We start from the raw sequence: 15,158 nt of genomic DNA on the forward strand, positions 1-15,158 counted from the left end.
GGTCAGCTCCCTGGTAGACGCTGTTCTAACTCCCTGCTCTTCGGCTCCAGGGCCGCTGCCCAGAAAAAACACCCACGGCGCATGTGAATTGCACGTCCACCCAGAATTAGTTCTCAGCACCGGCGCGTCCGAGCATCCCTTGGCCCTACTCGCTCCCTCCCGCGGTCCCAGCCCGCTGCGGACCGCGCTCCCGCTCGGGAGGCGGCCCCGGAACCCACGGCGGAGGATCTCTGCAGCCCGGCCCGACGTGGCGTCGCCGCCGCCACCGCCCCCGGCGCCGACGCTCGCGGTCGCAGCCAATGGCCGCGTCTCCCGGGCGGCGGGCGCGGCCTCCGGCCACTAGAGGGCGCCGCGCGGGCGCAGCGGAGCCGCCGCCGCCGCCGGTCGCGGAGGGAAGGTGAGAGCGAGCGCCCAGGCCGCTGCCGCCGCCGCCGCCGCCCGCTCACCGCGCGCTGCTGTCCGTCCCCCGGCGCGGCCGTCCCCGCAGGTAGGTGGGTCCCGCCGGGCCCCGCCGCCCTCCCGGCCCGCGCGCCGCCCCTCCCCCGCCGGCGCCCCCGCCCGGCGCGCCCCCGCCGCCGCCTCGTGCTCGCGCGCGCCGGTAACGGACGCCGGGCGGGGGAGGGGCGGCGCGCAAGGCCGCCCCGCGGCAGCCGAGGGGGCGGAGGGCTCGGCCACAAAGGGCGCGCGGCCCCTGCGGAGGGGCGGTCCGAGCGCGCGCCGCCGCGGGGCTCCGCGGGCGGGCGGGTCCTTGTCCCCTCCCTCCGATGGGGGCGGCGGGGGTCTCACCCTGGGGGCGCGTGTCCCCCTAGCGGGGCGTAGAGGGCTCCCGCTCCCTCCATCCCATGCTTGCGTGCATTTCCGTTGGCAAAATACCTCCTCTCTGGTTATTTAACTAAAAAAAAAAAAAAGGATTTTTTTGTTTTCATTATTTCTCTCTGTTTCTGTGATCGGGGACCCCTAATTCAGTACCGTAGGTTTGGGGGCGGGAAGGATGAGCCCGGTGCGCTTGGCTCGTTTATTTCGGGCTGTTCCCCCCCCCCCTTTTTTTTTGCGCGGGGCGCACGTCTAGGACGCGCGGCGAATTGTTTCCTATCTTTTTTGTGGATCTGGAGACGGCCAGGCTTTAGGTTTCTTTCCCCACCCTTAAAGAATGAGGACCTGTCAGTTCCCATTAGCGTGAATTTCCTGTTGGGGACGGTCATTGCCGGGGTGTGGTCCAGCTGGAAAGCTCCGGCTGGTCCCCGAGAGGTCGCGCCTGCACCCTGATTGGGTGAATTTATCGGGAGTTGAGTATTTTCCCTGTCCCCCGGAATGTAGGCATGAAAGAAGGTGCCGTGTTTGGTATTTAAGGACCGAGGGTCTGCCCAGACTCGAGGTGCCCTGCCCGGGAAGGTGGCCACTGGCCGCAAGGAGCTGTTGAACACTTGGAATGTGGCTAGACGGAGTTGAGATGTGCTCCCAGTGAAAAAGACACACCTGATTTTGAACGCTTAGTAAGGAAAAAAAGTAAAGATATCTCATTCATAATTCTTTCCAAGTTAAATAATAGCGGTTGAGATGATACTGTTTTGAACATAGTGGGTTGACTCAAATATATTATTGTCATTGGTTTCTTTTTACTTCTTTTTAACACAGTTACTTGAACATTGAAAATTAAATGTACGACTGGCATATTTCTGTTGGACAGCGTTCAGCTGGAGCATTGGAATGAGGGCAGGGGTAGTAGGAGCTTCTGCCATCTGTTTTCTCTTTGCCTGCTTCTCTGATGGCATGTGGCCTCCTCTCTCCTAGACACTCTTCCTTCTCACCCTCCGCTGAACTGTCGAGCCCATGGCTTAAGGAGGATTTTGTCCTCATTTGCAGTCAAGTTCATGGACAGAATTTTCTTTGGGGAAAAAATGTCATCTCCTGTGCACTGGAGTACACGGTGGAAATAGTTGCAGAGGATTGGACTCAGTCGGATCATAAGTTATTGAAGCTGCGTGTTTGCAATATTTGCGTGTGTGTGATACAGCGAGCCTGCTCATGTTCAGGGCCTCTGCCATCTGAAAGCCTTTCTCCAAGTTACTCTGACTTTTGCTTGGGGGCCCCTGTCATGCCCTGACGTCACTACACCCATTTCCCTTTCCAGCCCTTAGATAACTGTCAGGGTTTTTTGCCAGTAAAAATGGTGGTTGGCACCATATTGTCCCCAATTCTTGATTGACTGTAAATCCTGCCAGTTTGGGAGGATGAAATCAATGTTAAGTGAGAGAGAATCAATTACTATAGAATGTCAACTCTAGGGAGGGTGACTGTTGGAAAGATATGAACATTCCAATGAATGTCTGTATCCTGTTGCCGGGGGTGCTCTAGAAGGGCTTTTTAGAGAAAGTGTGATGTGTGGAGACTTGATTCCCAAATAATATCTCGAATTTTTTTTTTTTTTTAATGAAAATGCTTTTTCTCTGGGATCTTATGATCGGAAGTTAAATTTGTTTTCTCCAAAGTGTGAAGTGTTTACATCTCAGAAGGCAAAACTTTAGATAGTATTTCTAGGGGGGGAGAAAAACTTTAGATAGTATTTTTAGTTGGGAGAAATAGTAAAACATTGATCCAGAAGTTAAAAAATGTATGCTTGTGACAGTACATCTATTTTAATTCACACACACACACACACGTGACAGAAGCATATTAAGTGAGGTGAAAATTTCCTCTGATGTAAAGAAACCAGGCTACTCATCCTTATTAGGTTTTGCCCCAACAAGACATTTGGGATTTAATTTCGTTGGGAGTTTAGCGATGTTTTGTTCATCGGTGCATATGAATTTCCCATACCTTGTGAAGCCTTAGGAACCATGTGATGGAGGCAGTCAGAGAGAGGCTGAAAGTTTTGTGTTTCACAAATAAGAAAGTGGAACCTTTGCATGTTATTAGACTCCCGGAGTCTGGAGCAGGATATTTATCTGGCACTGCAGAACCTCCTCTGTAGTCACCGACCCAGGGTCTGGGGCCCCTGGGCGGACGGTCTGGAAAATTTCACGTCTTTCCTGTTCATCTTCCCTCCCAAGCGGAGTTCTTGTGTGTGGTGAGCTCTTTCCCGGGCCTTCAGGGGGCTGGGCTCCTTAAGAGGCACCCTGCACACATCTGAGGGCAAGTTCAAAGAGCAAAGCTCCGGGGCGGGCGGAGGTGGGGTGGCAGAAAGTAGGAACATGCTTCCTGAAGGTGTTTCGCACAGCCTTCATCCGGAGGGCTTCTTTCTCCATCAAGGGGAAAAAGTGTCTCATCAAATATCCAGCAGGAGAGTCCGAGTTTCAAGAGGGCAGTGGAACGTTGTAGGGAGAACCAGGTAATGCGGGTTCGCTCCCTGGGCATGTGGTCTCTGAGGGGTGAAGTGTATCCTGCTGCTGCCGGAAGAGTTCCCACAATGAGCTCACACTGTTGCAAGCTGGCCTGGACCCAGCTGTTACTTCAAGCGCGTTTGTTTGTTTGTTTGTTTGTTTGTTTGTTTCTGCCATTTCCAAGAGAGGCTGGAGGCTGAGGGCCGCATTTACTACACGTGGGTACTCATAATAATGTCTCACCTGAAATTTAGGACTAGCTTCTTAGGGAAAAATACAAGCCCTGGGCCCCATGCCCTGGGGCCTCCTCTCTGGTCCTGTGAGAGGCTGTCTTGGCCCGAAGGCTGTTGAATATTCATTCCTCACGTCTACACCCATGACGTCGTGGGCGGATTCCACATGGAGATCATCCCTGGACTGCTGTCCTAACTCCCCGCGTCCCTTCCACTTGTCCAGATTGTCTTAAATTACGTCCCTTGCACACGTCATCGTGTCTGCCTGCGTGTGCAGAGGCCTGTGTTTATTCTGTTCCTCCTGAGTGGCTGTCAAGTGCCCACCTGTCTGCCAGAGCTGTATTTGTCTTGCCCAGCCCAGCCCAGGGCCAACTCGGACGAGCTCGCCCCGCTCCAGGCAGCACTGGCACATGCAGGGCAAAATAGCTCCGTGGATAAGAAGGCAGGCTGGGCGCCAACCCGGCCGGCTCGGCCACTCCCAAGCTGTGTGACCTCTGTGACTGCGTCACCCCTCTGTGCTTCGGCTTCCTCCTACACCCACCTCCTAGGCTCCTCGGGAGGATCAGATGCTTTGACCCACGTAAAGCACTTAGAAGAGTGTCTGGAGTGCAGGCCGAGCTGGCCGTGTTTGCCGTTCCTTCTGTCCCTACCGTGTGTTGTAGTCACATTTCTTTGCCTTGTTGTCCTCTGCTAATGGGAGCTGGATTCTCAAGTTACCATGAAAGGCCAAACTTTCATGGTTTTGCATTCCGTGGTTCAGCATCGGACTAGACTTGGCGCTAATGGGTTTCGCCGAACAGGTGCTGAACCAGTAGTTAAGGGATTATGTAGACCAGAGCTCTGCGTACCTTTCCTTCTGTAAAACTTCAGTGAGTAACAGCTGATTCCAGAAAGGTGACGTGTGTTCCTGCCGGCGAGAGTAGTTAACTGAATGAAATTCCGATCTAACTGAGTGTCTTGCTTTAAAAAGTACTGTTCAGAGTTGCACCCCCCCCATTTCCTTTTCCTTTAAGGCAGAGAGGGTGTGTCTGAGTTGCTTTTCCCCTGGTGGGGTCAGTGGCACTCGTTGCCGCCCCAGCTTTGGAGGTCACTTACTGTCGCTGCCTCCTGTTGATTCCCACTCTGTGACTTCCTCACCACCTGGCTCGACCGGCCTCCGAGGCCGGCTCGTCTCCTGTCACCTCCTCTGGTGCCATCCTTTGGTTTGTCGTGCTTTTGACATGGGACCCCTTCATTCAGTCTTCCTTCAAGGGTTCATTGACCTGGTCCTGGAGCATGTAAAACAGCCAGGACGAAGGACAGGGACCCCTGGAAGGGAGCAGGGGTAGGAGCGGGGTGTGGTGACAGTAGTGGGCTGAAGGCTGGCCTCTGACATTGAAACCAAGACCCTGGGTTGACAGGAGCCAGCGCTGGCAGGGCCTCCTCGCCTGCCCGCTCGCGTCTCTCACAAGCGACCTATCTGGATCTGTTTCTTGCCTATCAATAAAAGAAAAAAGAAAAGAAAGGAGCCAGCCCCGCGCAGATCTAGGAAGAGTGTCATGGGCAGTGGGAACAGCAAGCACTGGGTCCCGGACACAGAGCCCTTGACTCATTCCAGGAACCTACAGGAAGACAGTCAGGGCGACAGGGCCTGGGTGGTGCGTCATGCTGGGGAGTCTGGGTCCCATTCTGAGTGCCTCTGGGCCGCCAGTGGAGGATTTTCAGCAGGGCTGTGACAACCGATCTGTGTTTGTAGAGAGCATTCCTTTCAGTTCCATGTGGGAAACAGATGGGGGAGGGGATGGAAGCTAAGGGCAGAGCAGAGAGGAGGCTCTGGGGACGTCCACGTGCGACTCCGGCAGAGGGGGTTCTAGAGCTGTCAGGCTTGGGGTGCCTGGCATGTCTTTGACAGTATCACCCATAGAGGCTTTGCCAGTGGATTGGTTGGATGTGGTTAAGAGAAGGAAGGTGACTGGTTTGAGCAAATGGCCAGAAGGTGATTTCATTCTGAAAAGGTAAGTTTGATCAAAGGGTTAGGCTTGGGAGGAGGGTATAAGATTGGGGGGCATTCCAGATAGAAATGTTGAGTAGGAGTTCCCGTAGTGGTGCAGTGGTTAACGAATCCGACTAGGAACCATGAGATTGAGGGTTCGGGCCCTGCCCTTGCTCAGTGAGTTAACGATCTGGCGTTGCCGTGAGCTGTGATGTAGGTTGCAGACGCGGCTCGGATCCCGCGTTGCTGTGGCTCTGGTATAGGCCGGCGGCTACAGCTCCGATTCAACCCCTAGCCTGGGAACCTCCATATGCTGCAGGAGCGGCCCAAGAAATAGCAAAAAGACAAAAAAAAAAAAAAAAAAGAAAAAAGAAATGCTGAGTAAAGGTCACAAACAGGGAGTTCCTGTTGTGGCTCAGCTGGTTATAAACCCAACTAGTATTCACAGGGATGCGGGTTCAATCCCTGGCCCTGCTCAGTGGGTTAAGGATCCGGTGTTGCCGGGAGCTGTGGTGTAGGTTGCAGACGCGGCTCGGATCTGGTGTTGCTGTGGCTGTGGTGTAGGCCAGCAGCTGCAGCCCTGATTTGACCCCTAGCCTGGGAACTTCCATAAGCCATGGGTATGGCCCTTACAAAGCAAAAAAAAAAAAAAAAAAAAAAAAAAAGTCACAAACAGACCCAGAATTTTGAATGGGGCTTAAACATGTCAGTGTAGAATCGAGAGCCCTTTTGTAAATGGTGTTTGGGCAATGGGTAGCTCTTTGGGAGGGAAATGTGTGAGAGTGTGTGTGTGTGTGAGTGTGTGTGTGTGTGTGTGTGTACGTACCCTTACATTACTCCTTACAGTAAACTGGTGGATCCAGTTAAGAAAAAAAAAATTAATGAAACCACGAGCATAGGGGAAGACATGGAGCGTGATTTTCTGATCTCAAGAGTGGTGCAGGCACTTCTGAGTATGTCAAAATCCAGAAGCCACAAGAGAAAGTATTGATAAATTCAGTTACTTAAAAATCAAACTTGTGCTGTCCAAAGTGCCATAACCGATGTCAAAAGATTGACACCACCTTGGGGGAAATAGTCATGCCATCACAGAGGACTGCTTTCCTCGATTCATGAAGAGCTCCCATACATCAGAAAGGCCCAGCCTGGAAGAGAAAGGGGGTGCAGGAACTGAGGCGATAGTTCACAGAAAAGGAAGTACAGCGGGCTGGTAATCTGAAGAGATGCTCAGCCTTGTTCGTGATAGAAAGACTAAAACAAATAAAACCCCAACCACAGTTGTCACGTTGTTGTTTCTCACCTCCCTGGTTGCCAGCAATGGAAGCGTTTGACGATGTTTTGGTCAAGTGGTGAAATAGGAACCCTTGTGCTCTGGTGGTGGGCAGGGTCGCTTGGCGAGACTTGGCAAGAGCTGGCAAAATTAAGAAACCTACGTACGCTTCATCCTCGGGAAGTTCTTTGGCAGCATGCGTATATGAAATGCCCTTAAAAGTTGGCAACAACCAAAATGTCCCTCCTGGAGGCCTGCTGAGGTGATGCTGCGGCCGTGTCGTGGAACACGCTGCATGGCTGTTACCTGGAAAGCAGCTGGATGTGTGCAGCTGTGGACTGAAGAAAAGTCAGGTGCAGAACCTGTTAGGAGCCCCGGTCTGTATAAAAAATAACATATGCATAGGATATTTTTAACTTTTATTTTGCAATAATTATAGACTCACAGGATATTGCGAAAGTGGGATCCCATGACCCCTCATCATCTTCCCTAGTGGAGCTGTCTTAACTAACTAGTGCACTGGCACTGCCAGGAGACAGGCATTCGTATGATCCTGGATACTGTTGACCCAAACTTCGCACCTGACTCAGTTTTACACTCATTTGTTTGTGTGTGTGTGTATGTATGGATACACGTTTATACCATGTATAGAGTCATGTAACCACTACTGCAATCAAGATACAGTATTGTTGGAGTGCCTGTTGTGGCTCCGCGGGTTAAGAACCTGACTGATATTCATGAGAATGTGGGTTCAGTCTCTGGCCTCTGCTTGTTGGGTTAAGGATCCGGTGTGGCTGCCACCTGCAGTGTAGGTTGCGTACTTGCTGTGGCTGTGGTGTAGACTGGCAGCTGCAGCTCTGATTGGACCCTTAACCTGGGAACTTCCATGTGCTTCAGGTGCGGCCCTTAGGAAAAAAAAGATGCAATATTGTTCACAGACTGTCTTTGTCAGGATGCATAACATTTGGGTAACAATGATGGATTGATTGTCCTCAGAAGGTCAGAAGGGGGGCTGAGTGTTAGGGTTGGGAAGGTGACATTCCTTTTTGCGGTCGTAATATTAAAATTCTCCTTTTCCAACAGTGTGCATGGTCTGCGACATCCAGGGAGAACCTTCAAGTAGAGGGGGTGGGCGTGGGGAGCCGGGGCTTATCGGAGGGTAACATCTGGGCAGCTCGAGAGGTCCCAGGAGTGTAAGTGGCTATGGGGGGGGGGGGTCCCACTTAGAGGTCAACTGGAGACGAAGCCCCCGTTTCCAGGAGGGAGTTGACTCCTGTCCTATGCTGCTGAGTTTGAAGAAGAAAAGCGGCTGTTGGACTAACATTATCAAATTCTTCCTTACTTTAAAATTGAGACCACGAGTTTGCATTGTGGCTCTGCGGGTTAAGAGCCCAACTAGTATCCCTAAGAATGTGGGTTTGATCCCTTGACTTGTTCAGTGGGTTAAGAATCCGGCATTGCCACAAGCCGTGGTGCACATCTGGGAGCTTCCGTATGCCGCAGGAATGGCCATAAAAAAAAAATAATAATTGAGGCCAGATTTTGACTAGATCCAAAAAGAGATGGTGTATTAAGCATTTATTATTATTACTATTTGTCTCTTTAGGGCCATACCTGCAGCATATGGAGGTTCCCAGGCTAGGGGTCTAATCGGAGCTGTAGCCGCGGCCCACGCCACAGCCACAGCAGTGGGGGATCGGAAGCCACATCTGTGACCTACACCACAGCTCACAGCAAGCTGGATCCTTAACCCACTGAGCGAGGCCAGGGATCAAATCCGCGTCCTCATGGATGCTAGTCGGGTTCGTTAACCGCTGAACCATGATGGGAACTCCAGCATTTATTACTTTTTCTTTCTTTCAAAGTGAAAGGTGGTGGGAGACTTCACCGATAAAACTAATCTCTGGTAGAAAAAAATCAGAACAGTGATTTCCTTGGGTGGGCAGTCACACCAGCTGGAGAAGGGTGCTGAGGGAACTTTCTGGGTCTGGGTTTTCTGAGTAGATCATTTGTCAAGGTTTTCTTTAAAATGTGTGCATTTTACCTTAAAAAAACTGGTAACAAATGTTAGACCCCAGAACCATATGTATGCTGAAGTGTCTATTAGTGGATCCGAGTTGATGTCTGCAACTCACTTTGCAGTTTACCAAAATTGGGTTGATAGATGGATAAAGATGGGGAGATGTAATAATTAGAGCAAAATATTAACTGTAGGATATAGATATTCTATAGGTATATGGTGTTCACTGTAAAAGAAGATTTACTGTGTGTAAAATTTTTTAAATAAAATTTAAAGGGAAAAACTACAGAGCATGAAACACTGTCATTATGTTTTTTTCTTTTCTTTTTAAGGCCACCTAGCCTTAAGGTGTGGGTTCAATCCCCAGGCTGGCACAGTGAGTTAAAGGATTGGGCACTGCCACAGTTGCAGCTTGGATTCATTTCCCGGCCTGGAACTTCCATGTGGCACAGGTGTGGCCATAAAAAATAAAAAAATAAAAAAAAAAGAAAAGGGAACTGGAACATCCTAGAAAAGTGGGGACCATCTTTTTTTTTTTTTTTTTTTTGCTTTTTTTTTCAGGTCACACCCACGGTATGTGGAAGTTCCCAGGCTAGGGGTTGAATCAGAGCTGTAGCTGCCGGCCTACGCCACAGCCATAGCCACAGCAACGCCAGATCCTTAGCCCACTGCACGAGGCCAGGAGTCAAACCCACATCCTCACAAACATTATATAGGGTTCTTAACCTGCTGAGCTACAACAGAAACTTCTGAAACACTGTCGCATTATATTTAAATATCACCTGAGGTTATGTTCCTAAATCTTCTAACTTGTGAGGGAGGCATGGTATTTTATGCCCTTAAGAATCTGCATCTTGGAGTTCCCTGGTGGCTCATCAGGTTAAGGATCCAGCATTGTTACTGCTATGACTCGAGTCACAGTTTCAATCCCTGCCCCAGGAACTTCCGCATGCCAGGGCATGGCCAGAAAAAAAAAAAAAAAAAAAAAAAAAGCCTGCATCTTATTTTCTTTTAATCACCTACTTGAGTTGTCAGCTCTTTGCCTCCTGCCCTTTGTCCTTAAGGGCCAAGGTTCAAGGTTTTTGAGCACTTTCTGAGGACACAGCTCTAGTACTCTTCACTTGGTGGGTTATCATTACTCAGGTGTCCCCCTTCTGAGCCAACAGATGGGTTTTTTGAGTGAACCTCAAACTCATTCCCTACCTTGCCAGATACTGACAGAGAGAAGAGGTTTCTTGCCTTTGGCTTCTTTTCTTTTGTCCCAGTCCCTCCGGCCTGATGGCCCTGGACCCTCAAGTGTGGCTCCAGGTACCTTTGACCTCTAAGGTTCTGACTCCACTTTAAGTCAAAGAGAAAAAAGGCTGGGTGGCTCCATGAGTCACCTTTCTGAGGAAGGCCCCAAAAGGTACACAGACTTCTTTTAATACTTTCTTTTCTCAGAGGTCATTTATTTACAGGGTTAAAATAAAGTTTTAAAGGTTTACAGTGAAAAGACACTCATCTCCTGCCCCCAGCACAGTTTATTCAACCATGTCCTTTTTGACAGGCATTGAGTTAATTACCCTTCTTTTTCTCTGAGACATAGTGCCTCCTTAAAGAAGTTTGTAAGTGGAAGTCTGAATTTAAACGTTTTTTATTATGGAAATGGCCAGACTTGTCCACGAGTAGAAGGAGGCCCACGTACCTCTTCCTCCTCCTCATTCAGCTGAGCGTTTCCCATGTTTTTGCTCCTCGTGTTTCACGCCCGCTCACCACCCCCATCCCGTTAAGCTCGATTATCTCTAAACAAATTCCAGAAATAATGCCATTTTACTCCAGTGTCAAGGGCTTTTTAAGCTTTTTATTTTGGAAAATTTCAAACATAGTGTTTAAAGCAAATCCCAGAGCCCATGTCCTTTCACATATAAATACTCAGGAGGCGTTCCCGTCGTGGCACAGCAGAAACGAATCCACCAGGAACCATGAGGTTATGGGTTCGATCTCTGGCCTTGCTCAGTGGGTTAAGGATCCGGCATTACCTTGAGCTGTGGTGTAGGTCGCAGATGCGGCTCAGATCTGGCGTGGCTGTGGCTGTGGTGTAGGCCGGCAGCTGTAGCTCCAACTGACCCCTAGCCTGGGAACCTCCATATGCCTCGGGTTCAGCCCTAAAAAGCAAAAAAAAAAAAAAAAAAAAAAAAAGATTCAGGAAAGTAATCCACTTTTAGATACAAGGTCAAAATATTTACAACCGACAGGCTTTAAAAACCAGTGAGAATTAGTAGTGATCAGCCTCTGGGGCCTTCCCTTCCACCGGCACTTTATTTTTTGAAAAAAGGTAGACTTCAAAATAAAACTTGCCTGCAAATGGTAAGCAGTAATGAGATGGAAACATCGCAGCCGTGTACCCGAAACAGGGGTGCCGGTCCCCGTACATCACGTGGATCCACATACGTGCTTGATGTGACAGGATGCCCTCCTGGGATTAGCGCTCCGTAGTTCTCATGGGGGGAGGGGGGGACTCTGTGGCCCCTCCCCCCGCCCCTGCCCGCCAGAAGGCATTTAACGGGCTTCTGAGACGCTTCGGTGCTGCTGGCATCTAGTGGGTGGAGCCAGCACTGCTGCCAACCTCCTGCAGGGCACAGGCCAGCCCTCCCCCTCCGTCATGGAGACGGCTCTGGCCAAATGGCTGAGGTCGAGAAGCCCTGGTTTAGGACGTTGGCGGATCTTGTTTTACCCCAGATCTCTTCTCTGTGGGTCCCCGGCTGCTTTCTGGGAACTGCCTAACGAACATTAACTAGCTGGGGTGCATGCCAACGGTGTCGGCATCTGCCAGTGTTACACTGAAGGCAAACCCTTACCTCCCAGAAAATTCCCATTCGAGTAACTTCATTTCCATCCTCACTCGTTATCAGTTGTATCACCAAGGATGATTTCAAAAGTCCGGTGGAACCAAATCCATATTAAGGGTTAGGCTCTGCTCACAAGGAAGTCAAAATCCCTCGGAGCAAGCGGATGTGAAACCTTTTCACTTCTGGAGAGCTTCCAGAAGCAACACAAGGCCAGGGCTGTTCGAGGGGCTGCTTGCGCGTGCACGGAGACAGGCCAGAACCAACACCGTGGCTGAAGGAGGCGAGGATGACGACAGGGGAGAGAGCAGTGGCTTTTCCAGGGGGATGGTTCAGGAGGGGCTTAGGAGGGGCGGGCGGAACCTGCACGGCTGTGCAGGCTTGAGGAGGAGGAAGCCCTCTGCTCCCGGGCCCCGGACGGCAGGGACCACGGACATCCCTCACACAGTGTCCTTGGCGTAGAGGACCCTAGTCAGGTCGTCGGGGATGGACGTGGCTGCAGCTCATTGTGTGACAAGACCTAGGTTGTGGGTGTTGCAGCTGGGATCCAGGAGCCCCGTGCCTTATGGAATTTTGTGCCTGTTTCTTTCCAGGTTTCTCATTTAGAAAGTGGATGTGTGGGGTAACATGTCCAGTGTGTCCGAGGAGAGAAGAAAAAGGCAGCAGAACATTCAGGAAGGCCTGCAGTTTATACAGTAAGGGCTCCGTGCATCCCACAGTAAAGCCTTTGTGTGGCTCTGCGTTTTGCAGAGATGAAGCAGCCGTTAGTCCTGTTTCCGCAGTCCCCTTCGTTTGGGTTGGACACTAGATACTTTTGTTCCAGCCGCACTTGCTGCCCTTGTCTTTGATTTCTCTGTGCTCTGAAGTGGATCTGGCTGTCGGTGATTTTGGGGGGCTAAAGCCCTTTCGCATCCCCCCGCATGTCAGACCGAGGAGTGGGAACCTCATCTCTCGTGAGAACAGTTCTGGTGGGTGGGGGTCAGCGTCCGTCCGCACACATGGCTTTTGTGGTCCGCTCTGTGTCAGGAAGCCTGTCTCTAGCTGGCTTCATGAAGCAGGTCACCGACGGGACCACGGCTCGAGGGGACGTGTTCAGGCAGAAAGGCCTCTTTGTCCCTCCTGGGAGGGACACATTCTTCCCCTGGGTGCTACAGTAAGTTGGACCCAGCAGGACTCATGGTTCTGTACTATTTTTAAGCTTCTTTGGCATTTGAAGAATCAGGCCCTCTTTTAACAGACGTAGACGTGAAAGGAGAATGCTGTACTTACTCAAGAAAACGCAAAGGACTAGTTTTAGATTTTGTCCCCCGTGAGTCTGGTTAGAGAATGGTGGTGGTGGTAAGAGGAGGCGCAGGTCTTTAAGATGTGCTTTGAGCCAGTGGGGAGCTCACAGAACCTCGGGTTTAAGGTGACCCCTGGCTAAACAAGTCCTGTTGAGAACCTGATTGTGAAAATGAATTTCTTGTTCTTAGGTCACCGCTGTCGTATCCAGGAACGCAGGAACAATATGCGGTAAGGACTCTGGGAAGATCTGCCTGAAAGCTCTGCACGTAGCCTGTGGACAGTATGCTGTGTTGCCCCAGAGGCAAAGCCGCATGCGCATGCGGCCCCCTGTCTGTTTTGTAAATCAAGTTTTATTTACAGCCACGCCTGTTTGTTGATATGTTACCTGTGGCTGCTTTCAGGAAGTGGTAGTCGAGGCAGAGACCATATGGCCCACATAAGCCTGAAATACTTACTTTCTGGGCACTTTTAGAAAAAGTTTGCGCATATACATATATATATGAGACTGTTTTTTCAGCCTGCTTGTACAGTTGTCTCATATTTTTTTTTTTCTCTGTAAGTGCAGGTGTTTTTTTCTTTTTAGGGCTGCACCTGCGGCATGTGGAGGTTCCCAGGCTAGGGGTCAAATCTGAGCTACAGCTGCTGGCCTACACCACAGCCACAGCAACACCAGATCCAAGCCGTGTCTGCGACCTACACTGCAGCTCATGGCAGCGCCAGATCCTTAACCCAGAGTGAGGCCAGGGGTTGAACCTGCGTCCTCATGGATACTGGTCAGGTTCTTAACCTGCCGAGCCATGACGGGAACTCCTCTTCATGCGGTTTTGCATTCATTTCTTTGGGGTCCCTTGCCTTTCATCAAGAGTGAGTGGGACAGAGTATGTTGAGAGGGAGGGTGCAGAGCATCCTCTGTTTTCCTGTAGAAGTTCTGCCGGTGGTAAAGGGCTGACTGGGTAATAAGAGGGAAGAGCTAGAGGAGACTCTAGTGAGTTAGAAACAGCGAGAGCTTAGTCAGAGCCCAGTCAGCGGGGTCTTACACGAAAGGCCCTCATCTCTGCAGACTGTTGGTTTCTCTGTGGGCTTTGGCGCTTCTGAAGGTCACTTCTTTCTCTCTGCCTCCCCCTCCTTCCCCGTCGCTTCACCCTACCTGCCTGTCTGCCTGCCTGCCTGCCTTTTCTCCACACGGATGTAGAACCGTAAAGTATGAGAGCTCAAAATCACCTGGGACAGCCCTTTTATTTTTCAGACGTGCATCTGGGGTCCGGAGAGGTGAAGTGGCCTGTCTCCGGTCCCCTCAGTTGCTCACGGTTGACCTGGACAGGTGTCTTTATTAGTTTCATCCGCTTAAACGGGACTGGGTAAAATGAGACAAAACAGAGCTGAAAGTTTATCGGATCCGTTGCTGGGAGAGAACTGTTAAAATCTTAAAGCATCGGTAGAAATCATGAAGGAGACTTAAGAGCCTTTGTCCCTCCGAAAAGAATGTGTGTTCCTACACAGTAAGAAAAAGGTTTGACGATCCTCCCCCTACATCAGTTAATGACCTGAGCCAGTGTTTGCAAAAGAAATACAAATGTCCATAAAAACGTGCGGAAGTTCAGCTTCCCTGGTCATCCGATACGCGGGTAAAACAGGGTACCATTTGCATCCAGAAATTGGCAGCTGTTACGTGTGCACGTACCTGTGTTGCTGGGTGTGGCTGTGAAGCGGGCCACTCTAAGTATTCATTGTTACTGCATTTTTTGGAGGCAGTTTAATTAATTAATTAATTAATTTGTCTTTTGGGGGCTTGCCCTCAGCAGTGTATGGAGGTTCCCAGGCTAGGGGTTGATCAGAGTTGTCGCTCACGGCCCACACCACAGGCACAGCAACAGCAGATCCGAGCTGCATCTGAGACCTACACCCCAGCTCACGGCAACGCCGGATCCTTAACCCACGGAGCGAGGCCAGGGATCCAACTTGCGTCCTCATGGATGCTAGCCACATTTGTTTCCGCTGAGCCACAATGGGGACTCCAACGCCAGATTCTTAACTCACCTGGACCTGCATCCTCATGGATGCCGTGTTGGGTTCTTAACCCACTGAGCCACAGTGGGAACTCCAGCAGCATTTTTATTGATCATACCTTGGATTTTCTCTTGGAAAAAGCAAAGAGGAAGGAACCCCCAGCTGAGGTAGCCGTGGCTTGGCCTGGATTTCATGATTTCTTATAATAATGCGTGTTGCTCTGGCAA

At 50.6% G+C, this 15,158-nt stretch overlaps 1 protein-coding gene across 8 annotated transcripts in view; it reads left to right on the plus strand.

The window, feature by feature from the left end:
- ZC3H7A (zinc finger CCCH-type containing 7A) overlaps positions 343-15,158 on the plus strand; it is a 40,317-nt gene continuing 25,501 nt past the window's right edge. Inside the window, exons 1-4 of one of the 8 annotated variants that reach the window (XM_021086594.1) lie at positions 373-487; positions 9,148-9,267; positions 12,234-12,335; positions 13,113-13,152. In XM_021086594.1, coding sequence (XP_020942253.1) covers positions 12,268-12,335; positions 13,113-13,152 — 108 coding nt within the window. In that variant the 5' untranslated portion in view covers positions 373-487; positions 9,148-9,267; positions 12,234-12,267. Of the gene's footprint in view, positions 488-794; positions 3,329-8,587; positions 9,268-12,233; positions 12,336-13,112; positions 13,153-15,158 lie in introns of those variants that run through there. The other 7 variants (XM_021086593.1, XM_021086598.1, XM_021086597.1 and 4 more) reach the window with 7 other exon arrangements.

Source organism: Sus scrofa, chromosome 3, assembly GCF_000003025.6.
Source record: "Sus scrofa isolate TJ Tabasco breed Duroc chromosome 3, Sscrofa11.1, whole genome shotgun sequence".
Classification (NCBI taxonomy): domain Eukaryota; kingdom Metazoa; phylum Chordata; class Mammalia; order Artiodactyla; family Suidae; genus Sus; species Sus scrofa.